At 31.0% G+C, this 13,233-nt stretch overlaps 1 protein-coding gene across 2 annotated transcripts in view; it reads right to left on the bottom strand.

The window, feature by feature from the left end:
• LOC121115503 (uncharacterized) overlaps positions 1–8,143 on the bottom strand; it is a 56,744-nt gene extending 48,601 nt beyond the window's left edge. Inside the window, exons 1-2 of one of the 2 annotated variants that reach the window (XM_071887572.1) lie at positions 7,928–8,143; positions 7,721–7,838 (exon numbers count right to left, since the gene is read on the bottom strand). In XM_071887572.1, coding sequence (XP_071743673.1) covers positions 7,721–7,838; positions 7,928–8,067 — 258 coding nt within the window. In that variant the 5' untranslated portion in view covers positions 8,068–8,143. The remainder of the gene's footprint in view (positions 1–7,720; positions 7,839–7,927) is intronic. The other variant, XM_040709655.2, reaches the window with a different exon arrangement.
• Positions 8,144–13,233: the final 5,090 nt, after the last annotated feature.

Raw genomic sequence — 13,233 nt, 5'->3', positions numbered from 1 at the left:
TCTTAGAAACGGTCCTTAGGACTGTCAGTCCTTGAATTTTTTGTAGAACTAAGGTTGGTTTATTAAGCCATATAAGATATATCTGACATGTATTAGGAGTATTGCACATATCTTACAAAAAAATGTGCATCTTTTTTATAATACATTAATAATAATGAAAACATATTACAATTTTACTTAGTTGCTATCTAATTTAATCTATTATTTAACTTAATAATTTTTGTTTAAAAAAACCCTGAATAACGTCTCGACGGATCAATTTTATCGTCTTTAAGAACTGATAAGTGGGATTGAACTGGACGAGACAAGACTGGACCGGTCAGCGTTACTTCACTAAACAAACATTTAGCTTCAGTGAGACATGGCTTTAGAACAAAAAATCCATTGGCTAGCACAGGCGAAATCTGCCCTCCCATTTTTGTGAAGAGGACATGCAGATACTTAGATTGTACTTCCAGATAAGAAAGTGCTACTTTGAGCCAGAGAAATCTTCGGGGACAACTTTGTTTTCACACAAGATGGAGCTTTGTATTGAGCATTATTTTCTGATGATTTTGTTAAATAAATCTCCTCACAAAATTTCCGGCTTCAATTTTACTCTTGTAAAAATGAAGCTAATTAATATCTAGACGTAAGCTCGTCCTTGAATCTTCTCGGTCATCTTGGAAGAGTTTGCACTACTTGTAAACATTTTTTTACTCAGAACAGTATGTCCTTGTAAACATTTCAAATGTTTTGGAGAACTCAATTATGTTTTTCAATAGCAAAAGATTGCCGAGCATGCAAAATACTTCTGGCTGTTATGCCTCTCACAAAGAAAATAAACATATGTTATATAGCAAAAACAGTATTTATATGTTGGGGGCGGGTATAAGAATGGTTTGTAAAAATGAAAGAAATCTCTCGGACAAATAGATCGACTCACATTTTATAGAACTCTGCACTATAAAAATATAAGTATAGTTCTCATTTTTAATTCAGAGCGGTTTCGCTAAAGCCCTTATTCAAGAAGGAAATAAAAGTACACTATTTAAAACAACGAATGTGATTTTAGATGGGGTTTACAACAACCTTATGTAGCTAAAGCTCAGCCAGGGATTGTTCTAGAGGCTAAAGTATTAATGGCTTATCACTTCATATTGAACAAAAAACCTCAAGTAGATATTATTTTTCTTTTTTTCTTGAGGAGAGAACATCTAAGTATTGATTAACTACGTGTGAGTGTGCTAAAAATAAACGGGCAGTAACAATGAGGATTTCTTGGGGAATTACCTTCTCCATTTATATATCAAAGTTTGTCTGTTTGTGGACGCCTGGTTACTCCGGGAAATCCCCGGAAATATTCTAGTGTATAATTTATGTAGTAAATGTAAAGAAAAATTCCAGATTGTATTGGGGCACAAGAAAAATAAACTAAAAAGAAAACCCTTATTAATTAATTTATTCATCCCAAACTACAGTGTGTCACACGACCTTACAAATAATATTTTTTTTAATTTGCTCCTTCCCTATTAACTGAGAAAATCTTTGAATGCTACTCCTTAATTCAATCCTATTTATTGTTTTCCCAACACATATTAGAACGAGCACCAGGTCCGCACTTGAGATATTCTGATTACTCAACAACTAACAACACAACCTCCATAAATTAACGAGGAAAATTATGTAGTATGTGAAGGAGGAAATAATTACATAAGTTTTTTGTTAGCAAATTAAATTTTGAAGAAAAATAATCACGTGATAATCGTTTCATTTAAAAAACGGACTGAAAGAAATTAAAGAATGAGCTCCTGAGTGGAAATTTTCCACAAAAGAGCACATCAGAATTCAACAGATTTAAGCCTAAACTAAACGGAACTTCTGACTGTGGAAATAAGCCCTGTAGCTCCTTTAAATTATCAACCGGGTGTCCGAGATGGATCGTTAAAGGCTTTAGGAGGGATTAGAAAAATAATCATTATATAAGGTATTGTTAAAATAAATCCGGGTTTTTTTCAATAATGTTTATCTTCTTGCCAATCAAAAGAGTGTTTACTTGACGGTCAGACTCGACAATTTCCATTATGTTATCCACATTATCGACCATTGGTCTTCCAAAACGAAGTGCATATTTTACATCAAAATTAACAAAACAGAATCTGTGAAACCAAAATTGCACGTGATTGGCTGGTACCGTATCAGGACCAAAAACACTATTATCATTTTTAGCAGCCTCGCTTACATTATAGCATATTTTCCGATGCCTATCTTTCACATGCACTCAAACAATAAAAAAACTGTGCATTAAGCATTTGTAGTACAAAATCTTATCTTTTTAACGCCACTCGTGTAAATCGATCGCACACATACAACGTGAGATGCACAATACTAAAGCCATCTGTTGGAAAAATAATGGGGTTCCGTTTGCTAGATATATTATATAGAACATTTTGTTGAATATATTTACTATACTGTCACGCATTAGAAGATATGGCTCCGTAGAGATGAAAAGGTTGAGAATCACTGCTCCATGGAACATTTTATATTTTTCCTCCTTGAGGCTTTAAAGTATAAGAAAATATATATGTATGTACATATATACAAGCACTTTGATAAATATGAAATTTCATACGATTATTGCCTATTTTGCGGCCTACTTACCTATGAGTACATTTTTTTTTACTAGAAGGAGGAGATCAAAGTAAGGATTATGAATATATTTATTTAAAAGTAGATTGTTGTATTTAAAGTAAATAAGCTAATAAATGCATCTTGATTAGCGTGACTCGTTCCTTTTGCATGGATTCATTCCCCATGACAATTGGATACGAGAGTCGCAATACAAATGTACAAAAGAATTATGTATGTTAAAATAATTATAGAAGCGTGACTGATTTTTTAGGTCATTATTTTCATTGTGACGTATATCCTTTATACAAAGGTTTTGCGTGAACATAAAAACAATCTGGAAAAAAACAAGGAAAGGAGAGGATCCCAATTTGCTTTTTATTACATATTAGTGATGGAAGGATTCATCGGAATCGGAGCATCGGGTGTTTCTTCTGCCATCCACATCGGGAAAACAATTTTTAATTTGCAATTACGGTTCGTAAATACCAGTAGGTTTTATTACTTTTCTAAGTTATTAAAAAAAAATATTAAATATATCCGTCAAGAAATAAAAAATGAACATGTGAATTTATTACTTAAGTCTTATAATTTTATAAATATTGGATTCAATTAATTTTAATAATAAATGCTCAAAAACTGAAAAGAAAACAAGTTGAACACAAACTAAACCTTAACAAATGTGTTCTCAACACATGCGGTCGCTGCATATATTGTTATATTAGGGGAATAAGTTTTGTAAAGGCTTCTAGGAATGCTCGACTTTTCAAATTTGAATAAAGCTCGGACCCGTCATAACCTCGGTTCTCCCCAAAACTTGGGATTATCTATTTTTTCTCTTTTTTGACCCTATTATAACATGTAAATCTTCCAAGACTGACTTCCTTTCCCTGTTAAATTGAGAATTTATGTTTTTCCACAGACAACATTATCCAGAAACTTGTTGACTTTTGTGCAATGTGTACCCTAAATCCTAGTTGGTTTGAAAAATAATCTTTGTTTGATTCTTTTAGACTTAAAAGAGTAATCGATATTTCATAGAATTCCGCAGTTAATTAAGATCGCACTTAAAAGTCCTCCTCAGACCAATAGGCATACGACAAAATTTGGCTTCATTAATAGAGATGAATGATAGTTTATAAATGAATATTTCTAAATGCATGAAGAAGGGGCCACTTTTAAACATAAATTTGATCTTCAATCTACTAATTCATAATTTATTTAATTTAAGCTTAACCGCAATCCCCATTCCTTTAGCACACTTGTAGCATTTCAGTACTAGAGTATTATCTTATTAAAGATCTTATTTGTTTAAATAGTAGCTACAACTTGAAGTGAATTTCAAGGTTAAAATTTTAACATGTATTCGTATTAAATCAATTTTCCCTCTTTAAGGATGAATTTGTAAAAAATAAATATCAGACTTCTAAAAACTTTTTCTTTTCTACATATTATCATTTGCATTCATACTAATAAGCATTAGTACCATTAAAAACAAATTGGTTATAAGTTATAACCAGACTATAACAAAATACTGATGTGTAGAATATATATAAACTGTTGGATTTCACTTTTGACCATGATTCAAATAAGTAAAACTATTTTTAAGTTAATCATGGAAAATAAATTACGAAAACAATGATTAAATTACAAGTTTTATATACTTTTTAGAAATATAATTTTTTTCTCTGACGTGGTTTTTTTTGCGAGCAAATGTGTTAGGGTAAGTAATGAGTATTCGAAGAAGTACTGAGTATTCAGCCGAGTAACGAGCAAAGCCTGTAATTCCACGAGTGTTTTTTAGATGAAAATTTAGCTCCCGGAACATAACTATAAATATTATTACATCAATTAAAGAAAGGCAATTTATTTTATGAATTGTAATTCTTTGACATTTATAGCAAAAATGATAATTTTTAACTATTATTTCAAATATTTAAGAATTGGAATCGGGATTTTTTACTAGAATCGCATCGGAATCGGCATCGGGAATTTTTAGTGGAATTGTCTCATAACTGCTGCATATATACACAATGTGTCAGAATTCAATTTGAGGCTTATTATTCAAGTTTGAGTGAAGATACGCAAGTCTTTTAACTATAGTGTTAAACTTTTATTTGATTTAAGAGACTTATATTGGGCCACATATGGTCCCTTTCATATTAAATGTATCAATTTTCCCTCGTTTTATTGTGAAGATCAATTTTGACTGCTTTAACTATAATTTGCGGGGATTGTAATGGGTTATTCAATATAATTTTTCTTAGAACTTACAGTAATTTGTAGTGTTGTATCAATCCTTGGTCCAGTCAAGTTTAAGGATCGCTCCTTCGGACTTACTATAACTAATTTAAAGAAAGGAAATGAAGTTGAGTTACGTTGCAGTGGTGTCCACAAGGGGCGGGCTGGAAGGGTTGTAGTCCCCCACCCCTCAAATTAAGGATTTTTTCTTCTTCTTACTAGAAATTTGTATTTTATTTTTTTTTCAAATTTGTATTTCAAAAATTTGAAAATTTGAAATTTATTTTCCAAAATTTAAATTTTCTTTGAATAACTATGGATTTTGAAATAAATTTGAAATTTATTTTCCAAAAATTAAATTTTCTTTGAATAACTATGGAGTTTGAAAAAAATTTCAAATTTAATTTTCAAATTTGTTTTCCAAATAATTTAACTTTTATAAATAGCTATTATAAAGGAAAATAGCGGATGTCAAAATGGGTCCAACACATTTAAAAGGACTCCAAATAAATTACTCGTAAGAAGTATTCAATGCGGGTGTTAAGTCTTTTTATTAATTATAAAGCCATTTGATGAGGTTTCATAAGGATTTATTGGAAACATTATATTTACTCCATCTAACCTAGGAATCTTTTGATAAAGTTCATATACATAATGTATATGAACTTTTTAGGAATTACATTGGCGCGAACCTACACACATTAAGTTCAAGAGAATTACTTCTACTGAGCGCGTTCTCCATTAGCTACGGGGATTCCATTTCCTTTTCCTTTTGTTCGTCGACGTTGTGAATGGATAAAAAAGTTCGTCGTGACATATGAAACAAAAACCAACATTTTCAAGCCAATACTGTACTTTTATATATATATACAAAAAATTTTACATTTACACAAGGAAGAAATCTCTGCTTCGTCCTAAGTGATTGTGAATGTTAATATCTCTAATGAGAGTTTCATTCAATATAATATATTTTTTTAGATAAATTAAATTTGAATCTATAATTATTAAACTACTTCCATGCTAAATGTCTTAAATCATTATTTTTTGTGTAACATGAGGCTGTATTTATCACAATACTTTGGTTAGATAGTCATTATTGCATTGAAAATTTTCCATATACACTATCCACATGACAACACGTAAGAGGCGTTGTCCGATTCTTTCATTCTATGTAGAATCCATTTAAAAAATATATCGTTTTAGGTAAAATTGTATGCTGATCTAAAGGTAAATACAGGGAGTCCGCAGAGGGTGGGCAGGAGGCTGCAATTTAACATCTAAAATTTAATTTTTGAAAAAAAAAAAAAAAAAAATTCGTAAATAACTGTAGATTAATGAAATTTTTTTCGAAAAAATTTAACTTTTGGAGAATAGCAACGGATTTTTTAATTTTTTTTTGAAAAAAATCAATTTTTAGAGAATAGCTATGGATTTTTGAAATACTTTTCCAAAAAATTTGATTTTTGTTGATTATTATGGATTTTTGAAATTTTTTAGAAAAAAAAATAATATTTGAAATTAAAAAAAAAAATTAATGATTTGATTTTTTTTTAAATACCATAAAACCAAGCTCCACCCCAAAAATAACGCTGGGTACTCCCTGAAATATATTGACTACATTACTAAAGAGTCGCAGGACGCTGTTTGAACCCCTCCTCATTCAATTGTCCATGAGTAAACGCAGAGACTGCACCTCTCCAGTAAGGATACTATTTATTTGGGACCTAATTATACATTTTTAGGACTTTTTAAGATATACCCCAATCCCCTTCCAAAGCATCTAATATGTCCATATTGTAGAATTGTAGAGAAAATGAAGTGAAAAAAACTGAAGAATAGGAAATACCCCTCGCCACATCTTAGCTTGTTAGTAGGTAAAGTTGACTCGGTTCTTCCCTGTAGTTCCTTTTTCCAGTGGGAGAACGAGTTGGAATACCTTTCAGCTGAAGTTTTGCCTTGATTTAAACATTCCCCTCTGTAGAAAGGGAAGAAAAAGATTGATAAGGCCTATAACCAATCCACCTTATGGAGTCATAAGCATTTGCCAATTATTATGACTGTGTAAAATGTATATTCTTAAGTTTTGTTCAGGTTTGTACATTATGAATAAAAGGGTTGTAAATTGGTATTTGCCTCCGGCCTCTCTCACGGTACCCCTCCACACACCCATTCATACTCAGTGAGTAAATGCCGGAAAGGACGGATAGAACCGAATCGGTCAAATTAATGTTAAATTATTTATTAACTTAACATCCCAAAATAAAGCGTAAGTCAACTTTATGCATCGAATAGTCCAATTACATACACAAGAGAAAGTCATTGTATTGTAAAAACCTTCAATACTCAATTTATAACATTTTAAGTATCTAAAAAATAGTAGACGTATTGTATATTGAAACCGGTTTTATAAACAAATAAGTCAATTCAATTTTTTTAAACATAATATCTGTTTCTCTTCTTACAAATCTCAATATATTAACCTTAAAGAACATGAAAAAAAGTTATATATATATATATATTAAATACTGTTATTTTTATTCATCTCCAAAGACGGGTAGGATTTTTTTCTATTGTATATGTACGGAGATATGTACATAAATATCCCAATATTAGGAGTAGAATGGCCATTGGAGCGTTTTGGTAAGTTTAATATTAATATAAAATATTGTATAAATATATCTGTATTGATAGTAATTGGAGTATACACTACTCCGGACGGGAAAGTGACGATGAATCCTCTCTTTTAAAAAGGTTCTTGACTTGTGTACATATTCTTATTATGTTTATCGTTTTATTACTGTGATAGGAAATTACTGAGTGCTCTGTCATTATCCATGATTTGTGTTGTAAGTGAGACGATGTGCGTACTTACAGCATTCATTAAACCAGAGGAGCAGGCTTTGCGTCCCATCCAATGAAGTCCGTAACAACCATTCAGCTCAAAACATCGAACAGGAACAAAGGACCTTGAATTAGTGGATTGACAGCAGCTGAAATTGTACATAAAACATTTAAATTAATGAAATCCCCTGTTTCTGGAGTACAGTTTAATAATTTATTATATTATATATCCATGTACCTCCAAATAGCTTTCTCGCAGGGATCCAACATAGACATGGCCATTCGACGTGCACGTACTCTACCAATGAATCCTTGTGCACTTCCAAGGAGAAGAAGAGTGCATAAACATATGAGAAGGGCTGGAGACTTGCGAAACATTTTCTTAACTTTTCACACTTTTTGCACACTCCGTTGATCTTGAACTATTTCCTACTATTGATCTACATTTGTATAGAAAAACACAACACTATTACACAAAATCTACGCAGGCCCAATCAAGTTGTAGAAGCGGCTATGATCATTAGGCCTCTTGCCTTATACACTCAATGCCTTCAGACGGCGTTTGTCTACCCTGTGTTGTTAAAAGTTATTTTTTATCAATAGATATTATTTGATATTGGGGGTCTTTCATATTACTAGTCACGGACTCATGTTTGAGTTGTATGATGACATCACACCACAATGTAAACATGGGGAATTCAGGGAAATTTCAAAAGTATGCACGTAGTATATATTACTGAAAAATGTACTAATTGAAATGATTCAGATTCGTGGTGAAGAATCTTATGGGAAAAATTAAGATTTAGGAATTCCCTCATAGTTTTTTAGACAATAATAGTATTAGAGAATAATAAATGCACTCTCATGAAGCCCGACTGGATCATTCATTTATTAATTAATGACATACATACCTAGGTATTCTACAAATAACTGATATCAGTGTCTATGACTATTAATTAATTATGTATTCATTATTTTATTACTCCATTAATTATGAAGCTGTTATACCTATTATTAACAGTACATTTTTGTTATACCGAACAGGTTCTTTGTTAGTCTATAACACGAGAACATTAGTACTTTCTCTATCATGATTTATGAGAAAGATTTCATATCTTCATTGGAGTTAAACTACAATTAAATACAAAGAGGAAATATGTAGGTCCAAAATTGCTTGGTAGGAGTTAACCAAATCTTCCCAATTATTGAATTAATATTAAATCATTATACACAGCACCTTAACAACGACAAACTCAACCCATCAACGGGTTTTTTAGAACACAGGGAAGGGAATAAGGGCTTACAGTGTAACTTCTTGTGCTAGTGGAGCAACTATCTTTTGATGTCAGCCTTTTTATAGTGCAATGATTGGGAAGAAATGGTCAACTACTAACCGATTAATTAATTATTCTCTAATGAAAGGAAAAAAAATTGAGAAATAAAACAAATATATAACATTGCTTTATATATATCAATTCCCCGGATGAGTGGAACGTTGATTGGTGAAATTTAAATTGCTCTTGTTAAGCTCTAAACCAGTAGTTCTCAAATGGGGGTTCGCGTACCCCTTGGGGTACTTGGAGGCAATACAGGGGTTCTTGAGATCTTGAAATAATATTTTACAAGTGGTACATAACTCAGGGTGCCTGCAAGAGGGGGACTGAAGGGGCTGTAGTCCTCCATATTAAGAATCTTTGTTTTTTTACTAGAAAATTTAATGATTAATATTTTTTTTATCAAAAAATTTTATATTTGAAATTTAATTAAATTTTTATGAAAAGCTATGTATTTCTAAATTTTTTTCCTACAAATATATTACTTAAATTTTTCTAAACAGCTATAGTAATGGATTTTTTTTTCCAAAAAAAATCATACTTTTTTGTGAATAAATAAGGATTTTTGATTTTTTTTTTCAAATAAAATTAATATTTTTGAAACTTTTTTCAGAAAATTTTAATTTTTGGATTTAAAAAAAAACCCAAGGCCCTCCCCCTCCAAAATACAATACTGCAGGACGCCCTGTCACTGAAGGTATAAATACTTTGTGATGGTACAGGGGTTCTTGGTTTAAATAAATATATTACGAGTGGCGCATCCCTATAAAAAAGGTTGCGAATCCCTGCTCTAATCAATTCCCAATATGTACAATTGAATAATAATTTCAACTGATTTTGGACCTTCCCCTCTGTTTCTGTTTCGAAAAAGAGGTTTTGAGATACACTAAATGTAACGACGTGTAATTCATATAACTTTTTTGCTCAGAATAATAAATTATAAAATTCAAGGCTCTTAATCCAAGTATGCAAATACATAAGAATGAAAAACCCAATGGCAATCAAATATTGCGAGACTTATATCGTAGAATGCATTACTTTTTGCATTTTTTTAAACCACCTTTATGTGAGATAATATTGTTTTTAGAATTCCTCAAATATTAATAAAAAACCTCTTTTTGTTCCTAAATAAACGAATATGTATATATAGGTACATTCAATATATATCTAAGGTGGGAGGCATGTGACGTAGAGTCGCTTTATTGATTAAGGGATTAATAGGGTTCCTAAGTATTGTAAGAAAAAAACCCTGTTATCTATAAAATATTTTATTTGTAAAGATACTCCACAACTCAATTTCTCTGTAATTCAATGAGTAAAATGTTCCATAATTTTACAAAAATATCATGTAATGACTCTTATATTCTAACAATGGACTATCTTAAAATTATCAAAACTCGGCTCATATGCATTGTTAGAGGTGTAAATCCTAAGCATTTAATTTTCCAAAGATTTTCATTTTTTTTTTGTAATTTGCAATCTGAATAGTATTTTTTTATCTTCCTAAGTTTTTTGGAATTGTAAAAAAAACTTTATGTCAAACTTATGCCTCCTATGTACTTTTGTAACTCTACACATTTGTCACAGGAAAGTTACAGAGATATAGGCATCCCTGGGAGAAGTGTGATGAAAAAATTAAATAAAGTCAGAAATTTTTGTCACAGTAAGACTTACATCAGCTTACTCTAACGACTGTTACATAGCAACTACTCCTCCAAAATGGCTGAAACATTGGCGAGGAATTTTTAGCAGATGCTAGATAGGTGAGAATGGCTTTTGAGTGCTGCTGTTTTCACGTAGAGGTTGGAAACTTTTCAGACCACGTTCTTTAGTACTTGTTGGACTTTCAGTAGAATTGAGGATCGACATTGGTTTAGTTGTTCCATTCATATTATGCAATCGCTAGATATGGAGTGGGATTTGTGTTTATTTTCTTCCTTTCGTAGCTCATTATATTAAGGGTAGTAAATTATAAGCATTTTTTAGCGTGCGAGTTTTTATTGTTAGCTACCTGAACATCGTTCAATCTTATTTTTTTAAAGGTGGTATCACTATTTTTTTATTCTTTAGGAGAGAATATATAAATATACAGTCTAACCATGAGTCTGTGTGCTCATAAAGAATAGAGAGAGAAAAACACGGAGTAATGTTGAGGATTGTTTTGTAAGTTATAAGTATATGTGCCTGTGGGACTCTGAATAAAATTTAGGATCGTAAACGGAGTCATTCCTACAAATGGTCATGATGAACATTTTAATTTTTGGGTTTTTTTAAGGGGAGGGGGGTTAAATACTGAGAATTCTTACGATCTATAGTTTTACATAGTTATCAATATTATTGGAATTTGAAAATTGTCTAAATCCTCGTGAATGTAAATTTAAAAAAAGTATATTATTACTACATTGATCAGAGGCGTCTGCAGGGGTAGACCGGACGGGATGTAATTTCATTCTTCAAATTTGTTTTACAAAAAATTTCATTTTTTGTAAACAGCTATGGATTTTTGAAAAAAAAATTCCGAAAGTTTTCATTTTATCTGAATAGCAGTGAATTATTGAATTTTTTTTTGAAAAAATCTAATATTTGAAATTTCTTTATAAAAATTATTTTCCAAAAATTTAATTTGCTATTCTTTAAAAGGTTTTTTAATTATTTTCCTGTGCATTTCTTATGCACAAAAATAAATATCTAAAATACTTAATATCATGAAATAATAAAAAAACAAAAAAAAACACATTCCATTTATAAATTATCCCCCTCAATTATCGCCCACCATGCCATTTGTATTTTTTTTTAAACATATAACAATAAAAGAACAATTTTCCAAACCATTGCTAAAAATACATCAAGTTTATAATCATTTTCTAAATTAAAAAAAGGTTATTCGTTCAAATTTTGTCCCTTTAATTTTTTTTTGTCAAAAAAGCACAACAGCGTAAGCATTATACAAAAACCCCTTCCATTCCTACAGATCATTCCACTCTAGTTATAAACTCCAACATATAATAAATACACTGTATACATATACGATTTATTCTAATTTATTTTCTTTAATAATTATTACTATAGTGACTCTTCTATCAAAAACAAAGTACCGAGGCAAGACTCTCTGCTCGCATCACTGACTTTACTTCCAAAACATCTACCTTATTTATATAGTACGCCATACATTTGTTATGTTTGATAACATTTCTTTCTCGAAAATTTAAAAAAAGAGGCCTCAAATCAGTTTTTAATTGATAGCTAATTCTTCATTAAGGTCCCATTCACACGGCAACGTATAAAAAAGAAATTAAATTTATTTTATTCGGATTCAAAAACTTTTGCTTCCACATACAAAATAAATCTGCTGGATACAAGCTGCTTAAGAGTGTTGATGAATGAGATATCTAATTGGAATTTTAATATTAGAGAAGGGAAAATGAGTGCAATTGGGACTTAAAAATCAACCCATCCTCTTAATTTGCTTATACAAGTTAGCACTTGTATCAATAGATCATACAAGTTATTCTACACGTAAACGGCGTAGTTAGATTTTTCATTCGAAGCCAAAAGAGGGAGGACGAATCCATTAGTAGAGTTTCGTGAGCAAGTCATCTCCCTATAAAAGTTTACACACTTAACAATGGTCTGAAACAGTTGTTGTGATCCCATAAACTGTGTTTCGTTAAATTTTTATCAAATGAATCTTGCAAAGTTATTCTTTACCATAGAAGATGCACTACCTGGGGGGAAAAAGGAACGTTCCATATCAGAATTATGTCGAGAGTCTTTAATATTCGATGGTCTTACTCTATAATAGACATTGAAACCGAATCTATGATTACTTTGTTTTTCTTACCTACAGTTTTACTCTTGAGATGAAATCATAAGTCCAAGAAGCGAAGTGGTTTTATATATATATATATTTAAAACACGTGAAAGACCTCCTGAATAGGTCATCAATAGAGACGAGAATATCCGTTTTGAACCCATTAACCTATGTTTTTTGTGAATTGTTTTAGTTTTTTCCTGGAAGAAATAATTTGCTCTCTTTTAAACAATACATTCAAATCGTCTGTGTATAGGAGAATCAGATGATGAGCTTTTGATTTCGAATCTACATTTTGTAGAGGGCTAAGACCTCTGACTGCTACAAAACAAAAAGGGTTGGAGAAATAGGGTCTCCCTGTGAGATGACATAACTGCTATGACCATACGTGGAGGCCAT

This window comes from Lepeophtheirus salmonis, chromosome 1 (assembly GCF_016086655.4).
Source record: "Lepeophtheirus salmonis chromosome 1, UVic_Lsal_1.4, whole genome shotgun sequence".
Classification (NCBI taxonomy): domain Eukaryota; kingdom Metazoa; phylum Arthropoda; class Copepoda; order Siphonostomatoida; family Caligidae; genus Lepeophtheirus; species Lepeophtheirus salmonis.
The sequence above is the reverse complement of the archived record's forward strand: the minus strand, read 5'-3'. Positions and strand labels throughout refer to the sequence as shown.